Source organism: Trichoderma aggressivum, assembly GCF_033847375.1.
Source record: "Trichoderma aggressivum f. europaeum strain CBS 100526 chromosome Unknown scaffold_018, whole genome shotgun sequence".
Lineage (NCBI taxonomy): Eukaryota > Fungi > Ascomycota > Sordariomycetes > Hypocreales > Hypocreaceae > Trichoderma > Trichoderma aggressivum.
This window is the reverse complement of record NW_026946384.1, coordinates 1-27,241: the sequence shown is the minus strand read 5'-3', so window position 1 is coordinate 27,241 and position 27,241 is coordinate 1. Positions and strand designations below refer to the sequence as shown.

General features: G+C 44.5%; 2 protein-coding genes across 2 annotated transcripts; one reads left to right on the top strand and one right to left on the bottom strand.

Moving 5' to 3' along the window:
• Positions 1 to 6,665: 6,665 nt before the first annotated feature.
• Triagg1_5193 (uncharacterized protein) lies at positions 6,666 to 8,113 on the bottom strand (the record flags this gene model as incomplete). The annotated part of the gene is made up of 3 exons (XM_062899680.1): positions 6,666 to 6,827; positions 6,888 to 7,546; positions 7,618 to 8,113. 3 exons carry the CDS (start codon positions 8,111 to 8,113, stop codon positions 6,666 to 6,668), a joined length of 1,317 nt encoding a protein of 438 aa, XP_062755667.1.
• Positions 8,114 to 21,461: 13,348 nt separating this feature from the next.
• Triagg1_5192 (uncharacterized protein) lies at positions 21,462 to 22,523 on the top strand (the record flags this gene model as incomplete). The annotated part of the gene is made up of 4 exons (XM_062899679.1): positions 21,462 to 21,744; positions 21,801 to 21,853; positions 21,975 to 22,058; positions 22,233 to 22,523. The coding sequence occupies 4 exons, from the start codon at positions 21,462 to 21,464 to the stop codon at positions 22,521 to 22,523; spliced, it is 711 nt and encodes a 236-aa protein (XP_062755666.1).
• Positions 22,524 to 27,241: the final 4,718 nt, after the last annotated feature.

The following is a 27,241-nucleotide window of genomic DNA, read 5'->3' as shown; positions in this document are numbered from 1 at the left end:
GGAACCGATAATCACACCCGACACCAGCTAATCTTTAAAATCAGCTATGGTTTAAAGCCCGGCGATACGGTTATGGCGATCAGCTAGGTGGGAGATCCGCTATAACTGGGCTGGAGTTGCAACTGCCGCCCCATTCAGAGATCGGATGCTCCATTTCAAGTTCACGAGAGCAGAGTTGATGATATACAAGTCCCATCACGTACGGAGCAGTTGGGCCTCAAGATCAACAGGACAAGACGAGAAAACATGTAAATGCCACAAATACACCGAGTGACGTGGCGCTTATACACGAAATAAAGACAATTACGATAGTATCTCGCTCCTGACGCTCCCTGCAGCTGCATCTTTGGGCTATTACCATCCAACATCGCCTTCGATTGCCTCTGACCGCTTCGTACTCGGGCTCGATGCTTTCCGCTGATTGCGATCGGCACACTTACAAGCCGACAAATTAACAAAGTCGTGTAACGATTGGCTTCGGCGTTCGCGCCCAAGAATTCCTTTTTCTCAGCCTGACGAACAACTCCTCCCTGCAGCTTGCCATGGTCTCAGGACGGCGTTAAAGTACCGCTTTGCTTCGGAGCCGCCCTGTACGGTGGCTAGCTACAAGATGAGCTGGCGCAATTTCTCTCCCTACATGAGAGGCGGCGCCTCGAAATGCACATTTGCGCCCTCTCAGGTTTGCCGCACCCTCTTGGCGAATATTGCACTTGTCCTGCCTAGTGTTGGCTTGAATGCAGAAACAAGCCGTATCAATTTAAAATTACAACCTGAAATGCCCCAGCCGGCCCCTTGTGCATACGCGAATAACAGGGCATGACACCTAATTTCGAGAATCATCCCGTGCGCCACGCCTTAAAAAGAGCGGGCTGCCTCATGCGCATGTGCGGTGGCCGGTGAGCACCAAGCCTTTGAACGGCTGAGTACATCGGCTGGTAGTAATACAAGGTCCACTCCCGCCATGATCGTCGCCGGAGTCAGCACCAGAGGAATCAGGGACGGGAGCAAGGGTCAAAGGGCGTGTGTCCTCTTTGCTCGCACTAACCCTTGTGAGCTGGATATTACTCAGGTCGCACCTATCTGAGTAATACGATACCCCCTTGCCTCTGTAGCTGCGGCTGAGACACCATATCCTGAAAGGGGCAACGAACTGGGTTTGAGGACAAAAAAGACAGCCTTGATGGGCTTTGGATGGGTGATTTTTTTCCCCTGCCCGTGGTTGAGCGTGTGCTTCCCCGCTGCGAGATTCAAAAAAAGAAGGCAATTATCAACCTTTTTGTAGAGCCAAGGAGGGGGAAGAGATTTTTGCAGTCTTGGTACTCAGAGGACTTTTGAAAGCGTGTTTACGAAAGTTGGACCATTGACATCACACATGCTTGTCAGTATCAGCCACAGAAGTATGCCATGAGCCGTAGATGAACGCTACTCGTGAATCATGATAGCTTTCTACATTGGAGAGAATTGAAACGATCATATTATTCGTTAAAGACAACCAGAGGGAGACCTGCTTCTTGAAAAGCTATTGTCGATATCACTATTGTAGCATTAACCTCAGTATAAGAATTACTGTCAAGTCTTTATATAGTTGTATTTAGTTTGGCTTTGTCCTAAAGTTTTGTGTTCTCGTTGTCTCTACTGTATGACTCTGCTGCCCGTTGTTTTCAGAGAAGGATACCCATCATGAATGTGCCATTCATGATTCCTTTAAGAAGCCTTTCAAAGTTCGCTCCATTGGATTGATCAATCAATTCATTCGGTAGTAAGAATCATGCTGGTGCAAATAGGAAAACATCTGACATTCTGTGCTAGCATTACTACCCATAACCGAAGCTTCTATGCTAGCTAGATATTAAACCCAATGCTTGGCTTCGGGTACTGTGCTCTTAGACCAACAATGCCTTAGGCAAATATGAAGTACTGTATAGCTAATTTCCAAATACCATGCCAAGTAGCATAGCACTAAATAGATTAGAGTTACTTTTGATATGGAGTGGGTGCAAATTACAAGAGGCTATGCGAGTATCCCAGGATCCCTGCGTTCATCGGTCAGGCCATGTTCATTCCATTTTTATAGGAAGCTTAATCAATGCGATACTACTGCAGCTTGCCGATCAAATCCTTACGCAGGATATCAGAGTTGTTACTCAGACCGTTTGTTTAAATGCAAAATGTCTCAAATTCAGAGTGAATGCTGAGTGAGGCTGAAAGGGCGTCTACGATAAGGCATCCATTCGTTCCATTTTCTGCCAAATATGTGACGCCATGAGAACTCACAACGGTGATCTTAACCATTCCTTCTTAATGGAACTCCGTGTGAGCTCATATCTGTTCTGTGGTAGATAGCTGATTGTACAGGTCACTGAGCTTCATGAATGGCAAAGCATAACTCTATGCAATAACATTGTATCAGCCCACCCTCTCGGATTCTTTACGCTAAGGATCCGTATGTCTCCCTATTTCACTATTATAACAAGAGTCTGACATTCCGTACTTTGTAGGATTTCAGTGTGGCAGTAATGCATGGCACACAAAAGAATTAGAGATATTTATGACGTGTCTTCTCGATGAGGAGATCATTACATCTGATATCGTTCGTTAGGTGTCGTGTATCCCGTCTCACACATCTCTCGTGGTTGCTCGTAGGTACGAAATATTATATCGTGGAATACACATGGATATATCTGATAACTTGTTTAATCTCAAGTATGTTAGCACTGCCGTTATGACTCTACTAAAACTCATATATCAGTAAGACTACAGCAGAAAACGCATCAATCGATAGTGGAGGCTTCTCCATACAACCCCTATCAGCTTAGGAGAAGGGATCCCACGTGCTTCGACATGGCAGCGATGCCCAAGAGGAACAGAGAGACTGTCTGATTCTTTATTTGGTACCTTTAAAACGGCAAATCCTTTCCCTGTGTGATCACTGGTAGAAGAGGTTGATACGTTTGAGATATAGTGTTGTTCGAAAACGCATCCAGGTGCTGCTCGTAAAATCTGTCAAAACCCTTTGCAACTTTCGAATATTCAAAACTATAACTTTCTATAAACGGTCTAGAAAATTCTCTCACAGTCGTGTTTATCAACTAACACTAGGGAAGACAGCTTGTTGTATCCATATCGGAGTTCCCGCCACCAGTCATGTTGCGAACGTTTAAAGTCAGGTTAGGCGATAATTGCAAAGGTGCTGCAGGAGATTTATAAGAAGACAAAAAATCGAACAGATATATATTGAGTCTATTTATATCTCGAAATGTCCCACTTTAGTATTTTGTTAATGACCTGAGACTACATGTGGGCTACGACACTCACCTGCGATTGAATTGTCTTCAGATCAAGCTCAATTAACAGCCCTATTACATCGAGACTCCAGAAACTATGCGCCTTAGGTCACAGTCTTGACTGCTAAGTGTCAGGTATATCAACTTCAATTTCATTCTTATCCAACTGGATTGATGCATTTTGATCTGCTTCTAACATTGAAAGAGAACAGCTCTGTCTCCCCTTTCCGCCCTGATATTCCTCTTCTCGATCCACATGCTGAGCACTACTTTTCCAACTCTTGGTGCCAAACTCGACAATATCATGTTGACAACATCACCAAGATCAACGCCAGACTTTAAATGAACAACTCTCAGATATATGCCGGTAGGTACAAAGGTCAGCTGAGACAAGAACATTTACTCTGGGCTATGCCTTCCGGGAGTATGAGCAACTAGCTCGATTAAACTATTTCATCTTCTACTCTCACATCTTGGTGTGAACACAGCTATTTATGCTTTTCAACGCCTTGATTATACAGTTACGCATCGCATGCTATCGATGCTGTCCCCGAGCCACCGACGAATGATATCAGCAGAGAAGCCCTTGGCAAAGCGTTGAAGTCGCTTCCATCTGTTACCACGATAAGCCAAAGAATAAAGCCTTGCTGTTTTGTCTGTTTCATTCAATTGCCTAGGAAATAGATTAGATCTCCAGATCTTGTCTATAGGGTTTACGATAGCTGCGGCCGATGTACTCTCTCAACTTCCAACCTTCGAGGTCCAAAGCCAGACAGGCGTCAAAACACCACTTATCCTGTGCGGTTACATACACCAACGGCCCCCATATACGTCCTCTCGCTCTGGGTTTCATTTCTTAATTCTATTTAATACAAGAGAAACCTCGGCATTTTCTATTCGACCCCCCATTGGTGGCCAACTTCAAGTGCTCCCGTTCAATAAGGCTTTTCCTCTCACTGGCCGCCTGGGGCACACGGTCCTTCGATCGTGCAGTATTCTCAGCTTACTTTACTGCGTACATGTATTCATGCGCTATGTTTTTAGTGCTGAATGCAGGTTCAGCGCCTATCAGCCATTTCCGATATTGAACGACCATACAGTTACAAACTTCATCAGAGAATAGATGGGAATGTTTCGTTGCTTTCGTCCAAGCTCTGCCGATGTTACATCCATGCTGACAACAGCCTGACGATATCCCCCCCCCCCCCCCCCAGAATATTCACTGCAGCATTTTTTTGTCCAGTAAAGGAAAACAATGCCAAACTACATCGTCATATACCGGATTGGAGCTCGTTCCCTGTGCTTCTTGGCACATAGAGGCATTAGCTTCCTCATACATCCAGCCGCTCAAAAGCGACTCCCCTTCACCGACTCGTGGCATACTCTTCGTTATTGATCACTCTTCGACGCCCAGAGCATCAGACTATATCCACACACTGCCTATGATTCGCCGAATTATACAGATTGCAACTCACGCAGCCAATATTACCCTCCTACAATGCTACCACGTCCATCCTTGCCCCGACTCACGTCAACCGTACTTCTTATTGCATACAGCAAACCTCCAGCGCTTGGACCTCTGAAAGAGACGTTGAACTATTGTCTCCCCGACACCCCTGTTAAAAAAGAATAACACCACCAGCAGCAATAAAAGTTCCGGTAGCGGGGAAATACCAGTTCGTATGAACTGCCGCTTGCACCACCTACATTGCAATAAGACGCACACTGCCTACAACGGCAACTATTCTATCCAAACGACAAGGGTAACACTGTTGAATGGCGGTAAAATAAGGAAACGAACCAAGCTATTGTTATACGGCTGTCAGCATCGCTTGCTAATCCCCCACATTCAGCCCACGAGAGTTACATCGCAAGCACCCACGTCTCCAATCTACGGTTGAACCAGGTACGCCACAAAGTGAACGAGTCTCGAATACTGCATGAAAGAGGGAGAGGGGATGGGAAAAACGAAAGCAAGAAGACGACATCAGAATCCTGGAAGGCTGATGAACCCAACTACCCAGCCCTGGGTCTCTCCACCATTGGTACTACCCTGAGTGAACTCTTCGTATACAGCTGCCGCACAAATCACCACACTCGTTCCCTGGACCTATCAAAATAAGTCCCTAGCCCTCCCTTTAGTATCTTTAATACATACCAAGCGCTACACATGCTCTCCAAATAGCTAGAGAGTCTCGGCTTATTATGTTTCGTCATCACAAAGACACGGTTTCTCAGAAACCCCCTTCCACAATAAGGGTCTCGGCACGCATATTCAGTACTTTGCTTACGACATATACAGGGACAAAAAGACCCCTTATGGCAATGAAACCCACCTTCAGCCGAGAGTCATGACTGTTGGTTGGATGACATCGGTAACGGAACGCAGGTTAGCGGTGCCAGTCTTTGCCCGAAACCTTTCCATCTGATATTGCTTCGTTCAGTATGCCGATGGTCCCCAAAGCAACTTAGTTTAGGAGAATGAGGATAACGGTTCTTTACTTGCTGGGTATTCCAACATGACTTATTTCCTTGGGGCCGGCATTCCTATATGGATGTCCAACGCATTCATATCAGGAAGATGCTAGCCATGGAGAAGGATTCTGCAAAAGGGTTCCTAATACTATGAGGCAAAGAACAGCAGATTAATAAATAAATCAATTAAACTCCCGCTAACGGTCTGTGATTCCCAAATTATTTTTGGTAGCCCACTCTGGCTGATATCCATAAACTCCCACAACGCCCCACGTTGTAATATTTTTGATCTGTTTCTCGCCTAATGTCCCCATTACAGAGCTAGTCTGCGGCCGTCCATCCAGATGTGCCCAGAATCTCACTGATGGTCAGTTGATGTATCATGAAAAGAAACCCATATTTCTGAGGTGTAGTGCCACTAAAGTGGCTTTGAACGTGTATACCTCGTATACGTAATTTGATTCGTAGAGAATCATTTTCTCTTGATGTAGTGAAGGTATAAGGATGGAGATTCAAGGGAGTGAGAAAACTCAATGTAACTTGAGAAAAAAAGGGAAATCAGAAAACAAATTCCGGTGAATAAAGGCTTGACATAACCAAAGCCAAATTGATCTTATAATATAAGACTCATTGTAGATCGTCACCGAATACTATATCTCATACTCGCCGAGTTGCCTCGAACACGGGCTAGCACGTAGCCGCGATAGTAGTCTGATCTCAAATGCAACGACTGCGTTGTGCCTGTCAGCCGGAATTCCAAAGGAATATGGGCTGCTGCGAATTGTACTGTATAGGCAACGTACCAATTTCATTGCGACAGCGTTCAGGCCAAATATAAGACGTGCATGCTGAAAAGCAACCACCCGGATGTGTCTTTAACCGGTCAGACCAGCCATGCATCCATTTTCAAAGACATGCGCTCAGAATCTGCAGCAGCTGATCTTTGGGCATTCGACCTGAGAAATTGACGAGGAGAGTTGTTGCCAGTGCCGCATTTGAACGGTCTTTTTGAAAGGAATTGCGGGTGCCAGAGGCCAGAGCCATTGTTAGAGCCCATGAATTGGGCAGCTTGGCCTAGTCAGCAGCTTATTCCGAGATCCACGACGATTCAACCACGGGTTTGCTCACCTCATCTTGAATAGATCGTTTAAGATTGGTTAGAGCGTCCGCGGTGGTGTCCGGGTTAGCTGGGTCGTGTGAGTCCAGTAAAGGCTCAATTTTGGACATTACAGAAGACCGAGCACCGGCTCCCTCTGATATCAGCATGGATTCGGCGGTTTTGAGTATCTCTTCCTGAAACCCACGGCGCTCCCACGCGCTCCATCCTGTGGTTGCTTGGAACACATCGGCAATCACCTTTGGCAGTCGCCTATTGCGACTCAGACGTTGTTCATTAGCCAGAGGAGAAGCCTCTCCAAACGTATCGCAGTAGTACGCAGAGACGAGAGCATCAAAGCTATCAAATCCAGCTGCCTGGACGGCCTCCATGATGCTTCCGATGCGCTCTCCTAAAGCAGCTTGGGTAACAGGCTGAGGCGTAGGCCGGAGGTTTTGATTGGGGCCCTCAGGAACGGGACTGTTTAGGACTGCGCTGGGTGTAGCGGCAGCAGGAAGTGGTGGGAAGGTAATGGGTTCATCAGATGCGGGCGGAGGGCGAGACTTGGGCAAGGCATCTGTCTTCCACATGTCGCCGCTGGACTCGTAGGAGAACTCCATGGGTTCCACATTAGTAGGGGAAAAGGAATTTGAGCACTGGGTATGCTCAGGTTGGGCCAAGTTCTCTAGAGCTATATTCCAGTTAGTCCATGTAGTTTCTCTCCTGGCAATGGTAGTGTAGTAGATCTAGATTAGGACTCACGCTGTGGCGGCGCAGCATTGCTCGGGGTGTAAGAAGGGGTGAAATGGGCCTCTTGCTGCAGACTGTTAAGGCGGTTTAATAGTTGCGTTTGGAAACGCAAACAGTCTAGCACGAAGTCGTGGGGTACTTTGGAAACTCGTTCTGGGACTGGATGAGCCAGAGGAGAGAGCAGGACATTGGTTTCGGGGGATGGTTGCGTCTGCGCTGGGCTGTTGAGAGTGTTTCGAGGCAAATGCTGGAATACAAGCTCGGCTTCATTGCCAGGCCGTTCATACATGTCTGGCTGCGCCTGGGGCTGGCTAATGGGGGACTTATCTTGGGGCATAGGAGGTGGGGATGATTCGACGCCGGAAACCTGATTGTTGATGGCTGTAAAGCCCCGAACGGATCCGCTTGTCGAAGATGAATCGATGTTCTCCGAGTTTCCTGTCTGCTGAGCCTGGTTGCGTTCGTGACTATCTAGTCGGGCTTGGAGCTCGCCAAGGCGTGCCTTCATACGGTGACCTGTATATCATGATGTCCTTCTGGTTAGCAATGCGACGCCCCCTTCACAACTGTAATGTTGTATGAAGATATGTAGTATAGCCCACGGGAAATAGCAGTAAAGGTGAAAGTGAAGGGTAGATGATGATAAGTAAGACACGGGTGGTCATACGGTATGTTCTTTGGGCAACTCGGTTCTGTATCCTTTTCTTTTCCTTGGGATCTGAGACTTTTGTCCAGTCGTCTTCTTCTCGGTAGGGGACGTGGTGAACAGGCATCAAATCCTTCTTCTTCTTGTTTGAGCGAGCAGGAGTTGTTGAAATATCTGCAGGATCAATAGTCCCCGGAGGAGTCGAAATAGAAAACCTGGGCGGTGATTCCAGAGACACTGGCTGCGACTGAACTTGGAAAGTTGAGTCTCGCGGTGAAGATGAAGGTGAAGCTACTGAGGCAGAGGAAGCACATGCCGTCATTGGAGGAGTGATGGAAGAGGGCGAAGGATAGTCCCAAATTCCTGCTGTAAAGGACATGTCGTATATGAAGTCCTCTCTGAGAAGATGCCAGAGGACGTATGTATAAGATGGGATGTACAAAACAAGGCGATATATGATATTATATGGGATGTGATGACTCGATCTTGATAGAGCCGGAAGAGGAATTCGAATCCCTCAACAGGACAACGGCAGTGGCTTGATATATATACAGACATCGAGGCAAATCATGGAGATGCGATGCCTCTTATACTATATACACGTCTATGTACTGAATACGATGTAAAAAAGCAAGAGAGAGCACTAGCAGCATCACACTACTCTAGACAGGGTCCAGGGTCAGAGAAACGATGCTCCCGCGCAGTACCTGAGCTTTACCTGAGCCTTTCCTGAGCTGCCTGAAAGCGCAAGTATTTCTCATGTACAAGTACGAGGCCGAGGCTTTGTACTGCCTCCTTACCTGACCATAGTCACACATCCGCGAGGTATCAGAGACGCCATCCGTACCTTGACAAGCCAGGGGTGTCTTGGGGGTTCACTCATCATCCAAGCTCAAGCTCTCTCTCTCTCTCTCACACACCCCAGCCAAATCGGTAGACACACGCCTCCCCCGCCGTGGGTGTGTTCCGCAAGAGAAGGATTCCCTCTCTGCTTCCACTAGCTTGCTCAAGCCCTGGTCCACACCTCCCTCAAACCCCGGTCGGCCTTTTCTCAGCGACTTTGTCCATGCCCAGCTGGGCGGCTGCCCAAGCCCGAGGCACGAGATGCTACTACTACATGGTAGGTTGTATGCGGTGCGAGTACACGACACGGCAGAGAAGAGGCTGGGCTTTGGTTGTAAAGATACCTGATATGGACTTTTTTTTTTTTTTTTTTTTTTCAAAAAGCGCGGGGGCAGATTCGGCTGGATGACACTCTCCGCACACCTCTTGCTGGCTTGGCTGGAAGACACGGAAGAACCTTGAAACTTGACCGTCCAGTGGCCATGCGGCCAGTGTAATTGAGTACATCATGTTCAGGCACCAGAACGCGGGCATTATTGCCTCGTGCTAGCACTGACCGAATGCTATACTACTGCAGAGCATCTGCAGACTCAACTCGCCCGGGATCCTGTAGCCCTGCTGTTGCTCTGCTGTACTTGCATATACATGGACGCGCAGGCACAGGTTCAGGCACACCCGCGTATATGTAGGTACTTCATACATGCTGCACATGCGCTGGCCTCGACGTAGGGCACAAGTCCTGGTAACATGAAGGGTCAGAGTGTTCGGCGCCTCTTTGGACTAGACAAGGGCATGGTAGCGACTTGAGCGCGCCTCGTCGTCCTGGTGTAAAGCCGCCCGTTCGTCCATGTTTCATCCGCCCATGGCCAAATGATCCCAGCAGCTCCAATGCATCAATGACACCCACTAGCACATTCAGTGCCTCTTCCAGTGGCGGTCTTATCGCCGATTGTGTTTGCAGCTTCAAGTTTCTACCTAGTTCAGTCCAGTCCCAGTATGGAGGCATCCCGGCAGCACGCAATGTAGCCCGCATCTAGATGCCCCATCTCAGGGCCTTAAGCGAGTGGCATCAAGAATACTATTGGGCGATGGTCTGGGGAGAAGAACAGGTCAGTATGCCGATGTTGATGAGAAAGCAGTAGGCTGGCATCAGTCAACGGACAAATGTAATAGGCTCCAGATCTCTCCCCAAGTATTAAACTGTTTCGCCTTGAATCTCTCATCCTGTACATATTGAAATGATGTAATAAGAGCGTCAAGTACTGCTGAAGGGAAGAGAATTTCCACGCCTCTCAAGCGAGACATGGCTTGATGGAGCGATATGAGACCTTGAAAAAAAAAACTAATGTCCCTAAGGGACAGCTGTTGTCAGATATCACATTTAGGCTCTATCCTCATCGTACCTAGGTGCTATTGATCTGGCATCTAGCAAATGGGGTGTGCGGCGGACGGTTATGACATGGCGCTTTACAGCTAACAGAAGAGGAAAACCAATCCTCGAAGGCACCCAGTACTACCAGATGCTGTATTAAGGTTTCTGTTCAGCCGAGCAAAAGCATCAAACCAACAAGTTGGCGGCTTGGTGCAGGACTTCGTACGACATCCCATCTGCCGGGTCTCTGGATCTCGACTTGAGGAGCGGAGAGGCATGTTCTGGTCCAGCTAGCCACACGCACCCCCTGGTTTCCACTTTCATGCTGTCTTGTCTCTGGCTCAATCTTGCCTTTTGCTCTACCAGAGACAGAGAGGCTTCCGATCCAAGCACTCTTCTCCAATTAGTTTTCCTAGCCTTCAATTTCCCTCGACTGTCCTAAATGTCTCGGCCGATCAGCGACGGCGTTCATATAGCCGCCCGGGGTCTCTCCTTTCCCGCTGCTTAATAGCGGTCTGGCACTGATCAGACGCTCCGACGGACACCAAAGGAAGCAATCTTGTTCGTCGATTACATGTCTTGCGCTAATAGCTGCATGTATGAGATGGAGCCTGCATTCCCAAGTCGGTGGCGTAGGCTCCTATGAGCTCATGGAGAACCGATATGGCAGCCATTATCTCGCTTTCTGCTATGTAATGCCGAAAATGGATCCTTATGCGCAAATTAGTCGCAAACATCTTTTGGAGATGGATATTCCGCACCTAGTCGAGGTTGTACGAAGAGCGGGCGAGCTGGCGCTCAGGGCGGCTGTATCACCACCGCATCTGCCAGTTTAGCATCCAACTCCCGAGTTCAGAATGCCTCGGCCAAGATACGCGCAACACGGCGCATTGTTGCTGTCATCTCGTGGCTGTACGTGGCTGTTGAGTTGTACAGCAGGTGGCAAAAGGAGAAAGGGGGGAGGGGGCCTATGGCAGTTGTCCTTTGCCAAATTGTTCCGTCCGAGGTCTTGACGGGGAATGTAGGGCATGACGATGTGGGAACTTTTGTGTTGCCTGCTACCGGCCGGGGCTTTCACGAAGACATTTTATCAACTCTCTCCAAGCTCGCAGTGTCTAGGCATGGCATTTCATTTTGCGAAGGCTGCGGTCTGGGGAGAGAACACACCGCTTGGGTTCAATGTTCAAGTCAGCGAGACACCCGAACGGAGCCCGTGCCGTGAGAAAGAAAAGGGAACCTGGCAGAGAAAAAGGAAAAGAAAAAACCACTTAGCAGTCTTGATCATGTGGCTGTCCACAATGATTCCCACTTGGCTGCCTCGACTCTCTCTCCCTACCAGTAACACCCTTGCCAGACTTGAGACGATATGGAGTGGCGCTTTCGTGAGTGGTACCACAAAGTCGCAACCCAGCTGCCCAGTTGCAGGTAAGCTTTTCCTGACTGATACCTATGGCAGGGCTACGGCATACAGGTTGAAGCACGCGAAACACGGAGCCAGACCCAAGCAGGTGCGTCTTCTTCCGTCCTACCGGTGCCTTGATTTACCTTGCTGCATTTTGTGGCTGTCTCGGTGAGGTAGCATGAGCAGTGCCTGAGACACGGTGCATCGTGTCTCGGGGTAAGTAACAACATATTGCCGCCGCCCATATCCTGTCCGTCTGTGCTCTTTGTAGATGCCGGTCTCTGCCGCCGCCTGGCACACGTACGTGGCCGGATTATTGCAAAAGAGACAACAAAGGGTATGAATGAGAGAAGGACAAGAGAAGAACGAAGAAGAGACGCCGAGCCAACAGGGCGGCAGATGAGAGCAACGATCTCTCGGAAGACAGGGACAAGGACAAGGCCCAAGTGCTACCACACGATGCTCGCGCCTACATACATTCTCAAGTTCAATGTTCCGATAGGCACCCGCACCCATGAGCATCGGGTCCGCAGCTCATCGCCCAATGGGGACGATCTAGATGGAGGCAAGGGATGCGTCTAAAGGAGGCCCACAAGGACCTGGGAGATCTCTCCTGGCGCCAATCCAGTAATCGAGATCGCTTAGATGCGGCCAGAGTCCCTCCTTTTTGTGCCGGACTGTACTGTACACGACGCGAATCACAAACCTCCTCGTCCAAGCCGTGGCTGCTTAGACTTGTTGGGTCAGCCCGCTGGTCCTCTCCACCTCGCCTGTTCTCCGCACACTTGGTTCCAATGGCCCTGGACTTGACTCTTTTCTCAATGGGATGGGTGGGCCGAAGATGCAATGCGACGAAAAGGAGAAGAAGGGGGCTGCTGCCGACCGGCCACTGGTGAGCCAGAGACGCCCCTCGGTGCTCTCTCGATGCCCGTTCAGCCGTTGCTCAAGTCGTTTTCCCTCGTCTCTCTTTCACATTGACATTGACATTCACATACGCAGCGACAGTACTACCACTCTGCTGCTAGTAATGTAATTGCTCGGACATTTTGTACAATCTACGCTAGCAAGGAGAGGAGAGCCCACTCCATTCAAGAGGATCAACGCCGTGATGGTCCCTTCTGGGGAAAGGGAGAATTCCTGATCCCCGCTACGGAGCCGCTACGGCACCATCCGCCTCTCTATTCCCGCCTGGTTCGGTAGAGCGTCACATTGAATCCACAACCAAGACCTTTATTTGCACACGTGGGCCCTTTCTGAGGTCATGGTCCTCGATTCCGGCCTGGCCAGTCCGTCCGGCTATCGGTCTCACGATGACAGCAGAGCAGAGCAGAGCAGAACACCAAATGATGGGCCAGGGGGGTTTCTTGTGTGCAGGCGAGCGATGTCCTCCAGTGCCCGTGTATTATGAAGGGGAAGCAGAGGAGTCGGGAAGACAGGCAACTGCAGCCACCATGTCGCCAGTTCACACGCATTACTCCTTGCCCAGACAGCCCTGCTTACTTGCTTTCCCGATATTGCAAACGGTACGGTGCAGGCGAGAATTGCGTCGTATTCTCACCGTCAACGCGAGAAATGCCCACTAGCTAGGATAGGTAACATACCTAGTACGGAGTAATTGCCTGGAAACATGTCGTCAACTAGAACCGCTGATGTCGTTGAATCACTCGGGCCATCGCGACCTCTTGGTCCCCTTTCCTTTCTATTATAGGTTTTGCTCGCACAAGCAATTCCTCTCGGTGGCTGTCTACGTTGCTCAGCTTTGGCGGCAAACACAGCGTTTCGTTGCTCACATTGGCTGAGCAGCAACTCACTACTGCATCTATATCCAAGGTCGATATTGAAGTGAAACCATGACAGGCACGCTAGAATATCCAAGCAGGGCCCTAATGTCGTCATTCTCATCCCGCAAAGGTCAAGAAGAGGGAGCAATAAAATAAAATAGCCCACTCCAAGACATACTAATGCCTACTCTGTCTGCAAAATATCGTTGGCTGTTGGAAATCAATGTCTGGCGCTGGCGGCGCACGGCAAGAAGATGAAGAAGAAGCATGTCTGCCAGGAACCTTTTGCTCAATACGCCACACATCAAGGCTACCTTCAACTCTCATTGCCGCTCGCATCTGCGTGTCTCTCACCTCACAGGATGTGGCGCTCGGCATACAGGTTCTCGCTGCGGATGAGCATCGTGGCATGGCTGGCGACTAGTCAATCATCTTGGCACTTGGCGCCTTGTGTTTACTTGAGTTTCAAAGAACCAGCCCTATGTACTACGACCATAAGCCGAGCAAGTCAAGCGCCTCCATAACTGCTGCTCGTCACCAGTTTATTAGTGAGTGCGCTCTTATACGTGCCGCCAGACAGCCACGTATACTTGAAGGGAAGAGTTTCATTGTCCCCGTCATGGAAGATACAAAAGCAGCCATCACGAGTAGCCATAGCGTAACGGCATGCACATGAAGCAACACCTTGTCGTGTGACGATATTCGCAGCATAAGCTCTATGCCTTTTTGAAATCGGGCACGAGCAGAAAGGATTTTCGCGTCGCGGCCAAGAGCTCAAAGGGCTGATGATGTGACGCAACATTGATAGAGGGTGTTGAGATTGACATGTTTCATTGGCTTTGGTCCCAATTGAGGCTTCTGATTGGAGTCATTCGCTATGACGCCCGCAGGTCTAGAGCGCAACCGCATCCTCTTGAATCAGATTGGCCGCCCCTCGAGCGCTTCCAGGATGATGTTTTGGGAGCTTTTGGTCCATCAACGTGAACTGGAAACCTTTTTAATTGCCTTCCGAATAAGGCACACAGAGAATCAACCATCAAGAGTTCTTGATCCAGGCATGCCCATCTGACGAGGGATGGCGTGCGTAAGAAGCTGAAAATATTCTTCATATCCGCCAAGATATCCCCCACACTATTACAATTTCTGTACTATTTCATGAAGCCTCTACAGGTCACTCGCTCTCCGGCACAAGGCGGCAATTTGGGGGCAAGTTTTGATTCAAGCAGCCGTCCATCTTCAACGGTGGCTGAGCAACACCAACACGACGGCATTCCTCAACATCTATCCTCCGCGTTAATATTCCACTGAGGCCCGATCCGGGCGCATTAGCGGCGCGTCGTTCCGAGCCTAGGTGGAAGGGAGGGCGCCCCCCGTCGGTCTAACGCCGATGATGCCTCTAGCCGTGCAACGGGGCAACAGAAATCTGAGCGTGTGCGACGAGCGGACAGAAGCAATCCCTGGGTGTGACCTGGACTTCAAGTTTTTAGTACGAGTACAAGAAATCCCCGAGGAGCATACAGGTGGTAACTTGAACTGTCAGGGGCCGATGTCGCTCGGGCATCTCACCCCTTTCAAATGCTCTGACGGAAGATTTACATGACCGCCCTTGGGATTGCTCGAGCAGCTAATGAGCGAATTGATAGACATGAACATGCTATTAGCGGAACATAACTACACCCACATGTGGAGACGCGGAACAGGCTGCATCCAAGTTGGTCTGTTGGCGGTTAAGTGCAGCCCTCCCGGAAGCGTCCCGAGGTCACACTCAACGTAGGTGTTTCCCATGAAGGCCGTTTGGAGTTGCATCTGAGCGGCTGTGCAAGGTAAAACGTGGCAATTTACGCTGTCACGACATTTTCAGGAGAATACAAGGCATTTCTATAATTAACGGCTGAAAGCCTATTACTCTTGCTCATCCTGAGGTGAAATGGCGAGGTACGCAGGAGTAATCGATCAAGATGGCTTATCAATCAGCACGAGTGAAACAGTGTAGTGAGAATCCGAAATATTATTTCCCTCCCAATACTCTGGTTACCTGCAAGGGGTGGCAAGGCACAGGTGAGAAGGCATTTCCACGGAGGAAGACTTTGGGACTGGGTGGACGGCACATGTATCAGCCACACCTCGGTTGCTGATAGTGTAAAGTCGGGTTTCCCGATTGAATGGCGTTTTCTTATGAGCATGTCTACTTCAAGTTTGATTAAAAGCAGTGGCTCCTGCATGTCCGGGCAATCAGATAAACCTCGTAAATGCGAGGTACATGCTCATCTTTTGATGCTAACGGACGGCAACATGGCAGCACTTACAGAATTGAGGGGGGGGGACGAAGAGGAGGGGAGACTATGGGGTGTTGGCACGATATCACTCACACCACTTGTATCTAAATCAGATACAGTACGCTTGAGTATTGGGGTAGTATTCGTTTTACATCAAAATGTTGAGCTAAGGAGAGTGCATTTTACTCGTACAACTCAGAACTAACTCTTTCCGGTATCCTCGAGGCTTGAGAATGCGAATGAAGCTCGAAGGAGTAGACGGTCCCGACACCAGGCCTTCCACACTTTCGGAACACTGCAGCCGGAGACGTGAGCTGGCACGATAAATAAACATGATGCGATACTACCCACAACGGAAAGGTATCTATGCCTAATAGCCAGCTTTTATAAAAGATCTTTAGGTGCTTGGCTTGCATAACAGAGTGTTATGCGCAGATTAAGCCCGTATAGAGCATGGTTCAGTAGCACGTATGCAGATCCGGGGGCGAGCTGAGATCAAACGGGATGGCGTAAAAGGGTGCCCATCTATAGAACGGAATGTCGTGACGCCGTGTTGAGCTCAAAAACAGGCTGTAGACCGATCTTGGAGTTGCCAGATGATGTCTCAAAGCTACTTCCGGCGTGATTCTCGTTGTCTCTTCAACACCGCTCCGTGTCCTACCTGGGTGCCATCAAGGTATCTACCATGACTGATGCAGATACCTATGTATCGGTACAAATAATACCTACAATGGCATGTACACTACGAAACATGCTTGGTATCTGCCAGTTCATTCGCTACTCTGGAAGCCCTTCATTTGCCGACAGGGGCGGGAGAGCCCGTAGCTTATGCCACGTTCCTGCAGCTTGCAAAGTGGGTTCGTGTAACACATTGATATCTTTGTGTACATGTACTTTTCCGTGGAAGGGAGGGGGACTGATCACTTATACGCAATACCTCGGCTGCGACCAAAAAGTCGGGTTTCTTCAGCCACGGGCATTGGGTGTTATTGAGGAGACATACGGTAGATGGAGGCATCGAAATGAAGAAAACTTGCATTAACGGAGTGGCTGGGGCTCAAATTCATTTAGTAGAGATGAGATGAATGTATAGCAGGCAGAGAGTGTGAACGCAGAATCGCACCCCTCGAGCTAATGAACATCAGACGAACCAATAGATGCTTCTCGTGTGGAGAGAACTACATGTATACTAGACAAGATGCTAATTGGAGTTGCTCACTGCAGCACGACCGCCGAATTTTGCCGCCTGTAACCACGGGATATCACGCTTGGCGTTTAGAGCATGGAGGCAACACCTCCTCCATTTGTAGACGAATGTTTCTCACGGATTTTGTACAAGAACCGGCTTTCTTTTGTTTATTAATTATTCTGAATAGTCAAAAGGCAGTCTCGTTGGCCTTTGGTGGGCTAAATACTCATGTTGATTGCCTGTCGTATACTGAAGAGCTCAGTCATTATGCATAAATTGTTATTATCGTTCATATATCATTACATCCACTTCACGGCCATAACCCCTCAATACATAAATTAAATTGAACCGACAAGTAGAAGATGAGAACTTCTCGGTCCAATCCCCATGCTGCGTATCAAGGTGCTACAGGTACAGCCCGTATGCAAGTCTCAGCGCCCCTCGTCGTCCCGTCCCTGCTCTCTGGCCACACATCAGGCGATGCTCGGCAATTCCTGGAGCCCATTGTTTCGCACATACTATCTAAACCAGCAATATCAAGGACAAATGGACGGGAACAAACTCAATCTGAAGTGGGTGAGACACGAAGAAGCAGGAGATGGATGCCGCGTACTTTAACTGTAGGTGTACTTGAAAGACTCTGATGTGGTGACGTAGAGAGTCTTGTTCAGATGAGCTGAACATTTCCCTTGATCCAAGTACAAGTACAATCACACATTTGACCACACATCGGGTGTGCCTTGCCTGTCGATCGAGAACATTCTTGCTCAGAACTTGCTCCAATGCGTCAGGTCCTCTCGCCCTCCGGCTTCATAGCACCAAAAGACCCCCCTCACCCCATCCTATGTCCTGGATCCCACACACCATTTCAATTCAGGCGCGATTCAAACCTTGGCTCTAACACAACTTTCCTTCCTCTTGTACACAAAGCATGAATCATGGACGATTTTCAAGACCGCTCCACTCGCATTGATTCGGTCTAATCCATGCCCGACTCGACTGCCGAGACGCGAGCTGTCCATCCGCTGTCAGCAAGTGGCCGAGTCGTTGACTGCTCGAAGTTCTTATAGGAGCCCCAAGCAGTTGATGCGTTCTGAGATTACCAATACATCTAAAATAAGAATTCCATGAAGCAGTTTTCTTGTATTTCTCGTTCAGAGTAGCAAATGAGCCTAATCACATGGCACATACTCGTACTAATAAATGTGAGGTATCAAAGTACATGTAATCCCGCAACCCCCCTTGCATTGAATGGGAATGCTAATGTACATACTCACGTAATTGCGGCACATGAGCTGAAGGATGGTCAGCACCCAGCGCCTCTCGCTGCCAAACGGTCATCTAAGGAGATGGTATGAGCCATTGCCGCTGCCTTTCCCTCCTTGTACATGCTTCCCGTTGACCCGGTTCAGCTGAGTCAACTCTTCTCAACACGGATATCCCGAACGAGACGCCTAGAATTCATCCCCCCTCTCAGCATCGCCCGATGAAGCTTGCAATCTAGTAGTACGCAAGCCACCATGCGCATCATGAGCCGATGATGCCTCACAGGTTGAAATCAAAACAGGACTAAATGATCGGCACATCTCGGCGAGCGCCGCAGATCTCGAGGCTAGTTTACGGGGCCGCGTCAAAGAGCGGCAGCAGGGGTGCTCTTCATACTAGATATTACTTTATCAATCTGAGCAGTATTACCCATCCATCCAGCCTCCCTTGGCTTGTGCTGCCGCTTAGTGTCGCTGTGCAAGATTGCCACAGCCGCTAATGAAAAATACGAGGCAACTTTGGGTGCTGGCACTCTTCCGTGGCGTCAGTAAGATGCGTTTCAAATTCTCCGCAAGATTTAGTGTTGCGGTTGTCGTAACTTCGTCTGTAGAGAAATGGATCAATTTTTCCTGTTTCAAAGAAGCCAGCCACCAAAAACGAGGGCAAAATTTGCCAAGCCGCTCGTGAGGCCATCAAGTCATCTTGACTTCACTAATTTGGTACATGATTTTGGCACACAGATACTCGGACATCGTCCTTCGTAAACCGACCCATGAGAAGCCCGCGTTTCTGTGTCTTATACTACGAGCCGTGGGGAGCTAAATCAAGTGAGGAATCTTTTCTTACCTGTCACAAAATAACAATCCGAGCTGCCACATGAAGCAGGGAGACAATATCCAGCTCAACTCTGCCGTCCCTCGGCACAGATCCCTGGCCGAAGCTTGAAGCCACCAATACCATTGCACTAGTTGAATCAATCGCCGAGCAAAATGCTCTAGGTTTTTGACCGTCTGTCGCCATGTCTTACTTCTCCAACCCAAGCAATAATGTCTAATGTTGGGTTGTCACTTCAATAGTTCTCCGTGGACTGTATCGAGCTCACTGCGGGCCGGATGCTGTTGCTCTGTCACATCGCATGCCCTGAATACAACAGGCCATCAGGTTTTTCTGAGGCGTTGAGCTGGATCATGCAGACAGACATTCACTGCCGCTCCGGCTTAGTTAGAGGCAATCTAGGGAGAACAGCCGCCAGTGCTACGCTATGGAGTAGATTTCCGCATGACTAGGACAAAACGCATCACCTTTTACTTCACCCCCTCGTTCTTTTTAAGTTGGTTTTTCATGCATAAGAAGAGATTACTATAATTGGGTAGCGCTATACGTCATTAATGCTCATTTCTAATCCTCCACATGCAGAATTGCTAACAAATAGAGTACACACTACTAAACGTTATGGTCAAAGATCACCTAAAATATAAGAACATTTTTAAAAAGAGAGCGAACTCAAAAGGAGAAGTGCTGTGCTGTCTATACAACAAGCCAAAGGTGTCATAACGGTATCATTATGCGAAAGAGGTCTATTTGTGTAAGTAAATCCATTGCTTGGCTTTCGCATTGCGATGTCGGCACTCGCATCCCTTCCTTCAACAATCTTACCTAAGTCGCCATTCTACTACTAAGCTCGGTTACCGTTTGACGTTCCATCGTCGAGGCTTGGACGCTTCAATCCTGTCAATCATGCATCTCCGGCTCTCGCACAGCCTTCTTCCCTGGAGGATGCTCCTCCCTTCATTTGGCTGGATCGCCCTGATTCTTTTGTTCCGACATGTTCTAGGTTTAAACCTTTGATCTGTCTTAATTTTACATGATTGAGTAAATCGAGACTTCTCCCATATAATCATTTTTGGATCATTTGGTACTTTCACTTCTTCCCTAATATCACCATTTGCCGGGTAACCGCGGCTGGACTGAAACCGGTGCTCAGCCCAGGCGAGCTTATACGTTGTCTGCTACAGCCAGAATTCAGCCTTACTAGTGAACCACCTTCGCGAGGCCGGAGAATCTACCCTGACACTGCCAGCAGTTCTTCTCCAGAAGTGGTGTCGTGAGTGGAGGGCTCATTGGAGCTCTGAGGGGGCATCTCATTGGCATTCCCTGCAACGAGATGCATTTGGGGGGCCACGGGTAAGCCCACGTTCAATCTTTTGCCACCCCTCTTTTCTCCGCACCCGCTGCGTATCCGGAGCGGCCAGGGTTGCATCGCAAGCCGGTTGCTGTACGAGAGGCTATCGACGGCAGGCGAACCGGTATCGAGCTGCAGCTGTATCCTTGTCCCAAGAGACTCGGCTATGATGAGAGAAGCATTGTAAACTTGAGTACGAGACTCTTTATCCTCTTTCGCTACCAATAAACAGAAGAAGGAGAAGAAGAAGAGGAAGAGGAAGAAGAAAATACTTCGATCACCAAGAGATAATTTCTGGCGTCTAACTTAGCTTCTCAGACCAAACAAATCTCCGGACCTGCGTGTCATCCGCACTCATCCAACCGCTACTTAATCCCTGATTACCCCGATGGTGTGGATGCAGTCCCTTTCTTGACCATTTCGAGGATACTCCGCATCATATACATTCGGAAGACTTCTACTTCAGCTCTCAAATCACTTAGACGACTCACGCTGCGGGAAGCTGAACGACGTTAGAACAACACACATTGCCGTCATAGCTTGTTTCTTGTTTGTCATCACCACCATACGAGAAGCAATACGTCTATGGTAGCTATCAAGAACTCCTTCCGAGATTCGAGTCGTCTTCTCGCTCCAATTATCACTGTGTCGACCACACCAACTTTGCCCCAAGTTCCGAAGGAAGCGGGCCTCCGAGGGCGTGCGCGCACGACAAATGTTCCTCCAGGCTAAACCTGAATAATTGCTTTTGCTCCTTCGCTACCATCTCGTTGTTAAAACCCGTCATTGGCAGTGGTGAGTCCACCTCCGTCTGACAGCAAGCTATTGAGTACATTGGGGTAATTCGGGACAGCTAACCGACGGTTTTGTGTCAGATACCGCGTCAGAAAGCATCTAACATGACTCCTGAACCTCCAGCCGTAAGTGTGCTCCTGGCTCATCAGGAATTCTTTTCAACTTTTTTGCTCGTCAATTCGCTAATCCTACCATCATTCAATAGAAAAGAGGTCCCATCTGGGCAACGCCTTGTCGGCCATGCGCCGGTCGAATGGTCAAAACTCCCGGCCATATATGCCGTGGACAGGGTGGTTCGTCCTCTCCCCCTTTTCCATATCAAGCTACTTGATTCCTCTTTTTACCTTGGGGGTGTTCCGCTACGGATCCTCTGCGCATCCGCTGCGAGTGAGATATGACACAGCTGACATGGGCCCTGAATGCTGGGCTGGCACTTAATTTAGAGAAGAGCGCCAAGTGTTCTCACTGCGTTGCCGGTCACCATAAGTGCGAGGACGTACGTGGTTCCTTTAGTCGTCATTGCCGTTGTCTGTATTTGGTATTCTTACTATTAGACTGCCTCCAGCGACGTCATTCCCTTGCTTACAAAACTCCTGCTGAACACCTCCTGTACATAGTTGCTTGTAGACAAAGATGGCAAAATCAAGCCCGCCGCGCGCGCCGTTGCAGCTGCATCCCTCAGAGTGTCCCAGGGCGATGAGGTCAGTGTTTCATTACGAGATTATTTACCAATCATGTTGATTTTCTCCATGCTCAGCATTAGTGTGCATATTGGGAGGAAAGTGAATGACTCTGCATGAGTGTTTTCTCACAACGCAAAGCTGCGTTGGCTTCATCGGCCTTGGCTAACAATCCCCATGTTGCTTAATCAACAGGTCCCAGAATACGAAGACTTGGCCACCAAGTATAACTTGCTTGCGCGCCGAGAAGCCAAGCGAAGATCGCCGGCAGCGGCTGGCTCTGCCTCAGCTGGCGGCGCTGTCGTGAGCACGAATGCTCTGGCTGAGCTTATGCGCCGGCAAACTGAAATCCTCCTGGACATACGAGCTGAGCTGAGCGCATTGCGCGAGAGGACTGGTGCGGGGACGCCGCCAGTGGAAGACTCGGATATGGATGAAGACGATTACGGCTTTGACCCGACGGTAAATAGACAAGTTGGAGAGTGACGAGTTGAATCCTTATACATAGAGCGATTTTTACTGGATTACAGCATGCTTACAAGGGCTTTCAATGCGCAATACTGCTGCTTCCAATATTTTTATTAGCTTGATTTTCCCTTTCTTCTGAAGACGGGCTATTGAGATGGAAGCCACAATTTTTCTTTTTTTTCTTACTTTTTCTTGTCATTTATATCATATCATAGTGGCTCAAGGGGCTGGTTGAGGCATATCGTTCGCACATATACGGAAGCGGATGAGAGGAGAAGAGCAGAGGTTTCAATTCCCTTATAGGCAACACTCGTGTTTTTCTTGGTGTATTCTGGATATAATTTGCGTTGAATAATAGAAAAAGTCCATTTACAACCCCAAAAGTCAACGTAAATAGAATCACTTAGACCAGGTGCTTAACCGGTTTGTTTTGCATATCGATGGGATTTTAGCCCGTTTTTGTGGAGGGAGGAGTTGATCCGAATTTACGCATGAGGATTCCAATCTCTAAATGCTTATTTCGCATGTGACTGCAGGAGATTAATCTAGAAAATATCGGCGGAGTTCGTGTTGAAGTTAATCTTGAAACAAGCTTATTCTTTAGGCTCTGGCAGACCTTCTCTGCGGCGCCAATAGTATTAGGATTGTGAGTTTTCGCAGCAGCAGCTATTATCTTAGCAGTGGTTGCCGTCGGTTTCTTATCGCCTTTAGCCATTGTGGCTGTTTGTGGTAGACTTCGGTTGGCCGTTGACTTGTCTTGTAGTAGTTGTTGCAAGGGTTCGTTGCTTTTGTATAGGGTGCGTTGTCTCGTCGGGTGGTCTTTTGCGTTGCGTACGCAATCCATTTTCAAGGATTATCGCTGCCTTTTATAACCTGACGGAACGATGCAACAGCCTATCTGGTCTGGTTGAGTCATTGATTGAACTATAAGTTGCGGGCTTGAAGCCAGTTGCGTTGTGCTTGAACCTTGTTGTTCGGGCCTTTTTGCGCATTTTGAGTTTGGTCTTGAACCTTGATCGGTCATACTTTGTGGCCTGAATCTTCGAGGTTTGACTTGGTCGGCTGTGGCCAATCAGGTTGAGCTACGGATTGATTCTGGATTTTGAACCAAAGGCTGGGGCGTAGCCTTCCTCTGACCTAGCTGTTGCAGCTTTACTGAACCTCTTGATAATAAATATAACCTCTATAACTAAGTAATCTTAGGTAAATAAAAATAATAATTACTTTAGGAAAACTATATATAAAATATTAAAAAATAAGTATACTTTAAAAACTATAAAATAAATAAATAACTCTTACTAAAATAATTCTACTATTAAGTAATTAATTAATTAAATAAATAAGCTAAAAATTAAGGTTTATTAAGTTAAGGAAGAAAACACCTTACTAAAAACTTATTTAAATAGTTATTAAAAGGATAAATTACTTTATAAATTTATAAAAGCCTATTTTAATATAAATATAATATTATACTTTCTTAAAAATAAAAAAAAATTATTTAATTATAATTTAAAGTATAAGTATTTTAGGGTAAATATAATAAAAAAAAAAAAGCTTATTTACTTTTATTATAGTATTAAGGATTACTACTTAAAAAACTACTTATTTAAGAAATATAATAAAGAGATTAAATTCCTATATTATAACTAAAAAGCTAGATTTATAGAAATTAGTTTAAAATAAATAGCTATCCCTTTAAAATTATTTAAAAACCTTATTAAAAAAGGTATAAATATAAGGAAAATAACTATTCTATAAGCTAAGAGCTTTAAATTTAATAGTAATATATAAATAATTATTAAAAAAGTAAAAGTAAAAGCTTTAGAAGGGTTTAATTAAGTAGCTACTATAAAGGAACTTAATATAATTATAAAGGTAAAGAAAGGTATATAAATAAAGAAGTATATACTACTAAAATTAATTAATTTTCCTTTACTGCCCTTAGTTATATATTATCCCTTTATAAAAAGTATTATTACTAATATAATACGCTTTTACTTTAAAGACTAGCTAATAGTTTAATATAATAAATTAAATTATAACCCTATCTCTAATACTAAACTCCTTAATTACTTATAAAAAGTTAATAATATTTATAAAAAAGTTAAAAACCTAATTATTAATAAGTAAAAAAAAGAATTAGTTATTAACTAAGATTTTAATTAAATACCTATAGTTAATATTATTAAGATTAATAGCTATAAGTAATAAAAAACTAATAAACTAGGTAAAAATAATAAACCTACTACTACTATACTATAAATAAAGTTAATAAATAAGCTAGCTATTAATATAAATACTTTAAAAAAAAGCAGGGCTTAATATAAAATTACTAATATACCCTATTTTAAAGGGAATAAAAATGTAGAATACTTAGCGGCTAGAAAATTAATTTTAAAAATAATAATTAAAAATAAGATTAATTTTAATATTAAAATAATCTTAAAAGTAATATTAAAAGTAGCTATTTAATTAGTAAATTATTTAATTAGTAAATTACTTAAAGTAATATAAACTTAGTTTATTAAAAAAAGGCTAACTTTAGAAAAAAACTTAACTAAGCTATAAATACTAAGTAAAACTAATTTTATATAAGCCTTAGTTATTAAAGGCGCCTACTTTAATATTAAGGTATTAAAGTAAATAATTATAAAAATAGGTAAATATATAATAAGTATTATAATTATTTATTTTTAAAATAAAATAAATATAAGGGAGAAAAATATATACTTTTGCCTTTTTACTATAGTAAATATAATATTAAAATTAAGGCTTAATAAGTATAGGGAATTAATTAATTAAAAGTAATATAAGCTAGTAATAGGAGAGGATTATCTTTAGGCAAATGTAATCTAACTTAGAAAAATTATTAAATAAATTTAAGATTTTTTAATAATATAAGTTTAATTAAGTAGCACTAATACTTCTCTTATAAAAGCATTAATTAATTCCGGCTGTTAAGGTAATATAATAAATATATAAATAGCTAAAGACTTAGGTTTAAAAATTATACTATATAAAATAGTAATAAAAAGCTATTCTAAGTACTTAATTAAAATTATAAGTAAAGTAATTACCTAGGTTTATATTAAAAACACTTAGGTTACTATTTATATATATATTATAAAAGCTAATATATTAAAAAACCTTATTTTAAATATATTATTTATTTAAGCTTCTTAGCTTATATTTAATTATAAGCTTAAAAATAAAACTCTATATATAAAATACTAAATTAAAAGTGTTTAAGTTATTATATTAATTATAAAGGCTATTAAATAGAAAAATAATACCTTAAGATATATCCCTAAGCTTTTAAAATAAATATTAACCTTATTTTTAAGTAAAAGGTTAATAAAAGTTATTACTTAGACTTACTTAAATTTAATAAAAATAATATTAAAATAGTAAAAATCCCTAAGAATTTAAGTAAAAAAATTATAGTATAAGTAGTATTATTTATAATATAAAATTAAATAAAATAATATATAAAAATAGAATTATAAAAAAAGCTTTATAAAAAAATCTAATAAAAGAAGTAAATAAAAAAAAAGAAGAAGTATTATTTACTTAATAGTAAGTTTAAGGTAAATATAATATATAAACTAAAGTATAAGAAAATAAACCTAGTAGATAATACTTTATTAAATAACTTTATACCTACTAAGAACTTTAATTAAAAAAAGAAAAAGTAGAAAAATATATAATTAAAACTTAACTTAAATACCCCTTATACTTCCTTTATTACTCTTAAGTTTAGATTAATTAATTATAGGATAAGATTAATAAAAAAAAGGCTAAAAATAATACTAAAAACTATTTAAAAAACCTTTATAAAAAATAAAATAAAAATTTTAATAAAAATCCTATTTAATAAAAAGAAAGCTTTATTTTAGGACTTTTTAGAAAATAGTAACCTAGATCTTAATATAACTCCCCTATAAAAAATTAAGGTTATTCCTTATAATACTTAGTAATTAAGAATAATTCTAATTCTAAAAGCTATAGTCTTAAAGGTAATTAATCTTTTATAAATATAAATTAAAAAAGGAATTTTAAAAAAAAGCTATAGCCTATATAAAAATCCCTTTTTTTTAATTTAAAAAAAAAACAGTGGGCTATAACTTATTAATTTAATTACCTAACTTAATAAGGTAACCCTTAGAGATACCTTTATATTACTAAGCGCAGAAGAGTTTAGTAAAGACTTTATTAATAATACCTTACTTTCCCTCTTAGACTTTTTCTCTAGCTATAATTAAATACCTCTTAATATTAAAAGCTATAATTATATAATATTTATAAATTTAATTAAACTACTAAAGTATTATATATTACTAATAGGTATAATAAACTTAGTAACGCAGTTTTAATAAATTATAACTTAGATATTATTTAATCTTATACCTACTATATATTACCTATTTTTAAATAATATTATAGTATAAGGGGTAAAAACTATATATAATAATAAAAAATCACTCCCTAGTATAAGGTAATATATCCTTAAGTACTTATAAAACCTAAATAAGATTTTAATTAATATAAAACTCTTTAAGTATACTATCTTAGCCCTAAAGTTTATATTTTACTAAAAATTAACTAATTTTATAAATTACTTATATAGAATATAAGGCTAACAGCCCTTAACCAGTAAGATTGTAAAGATTTAAGAATAGCACTATTATTATAATATATATAATATACGCTTATTTTTAGGCCTTATTAATTATTAT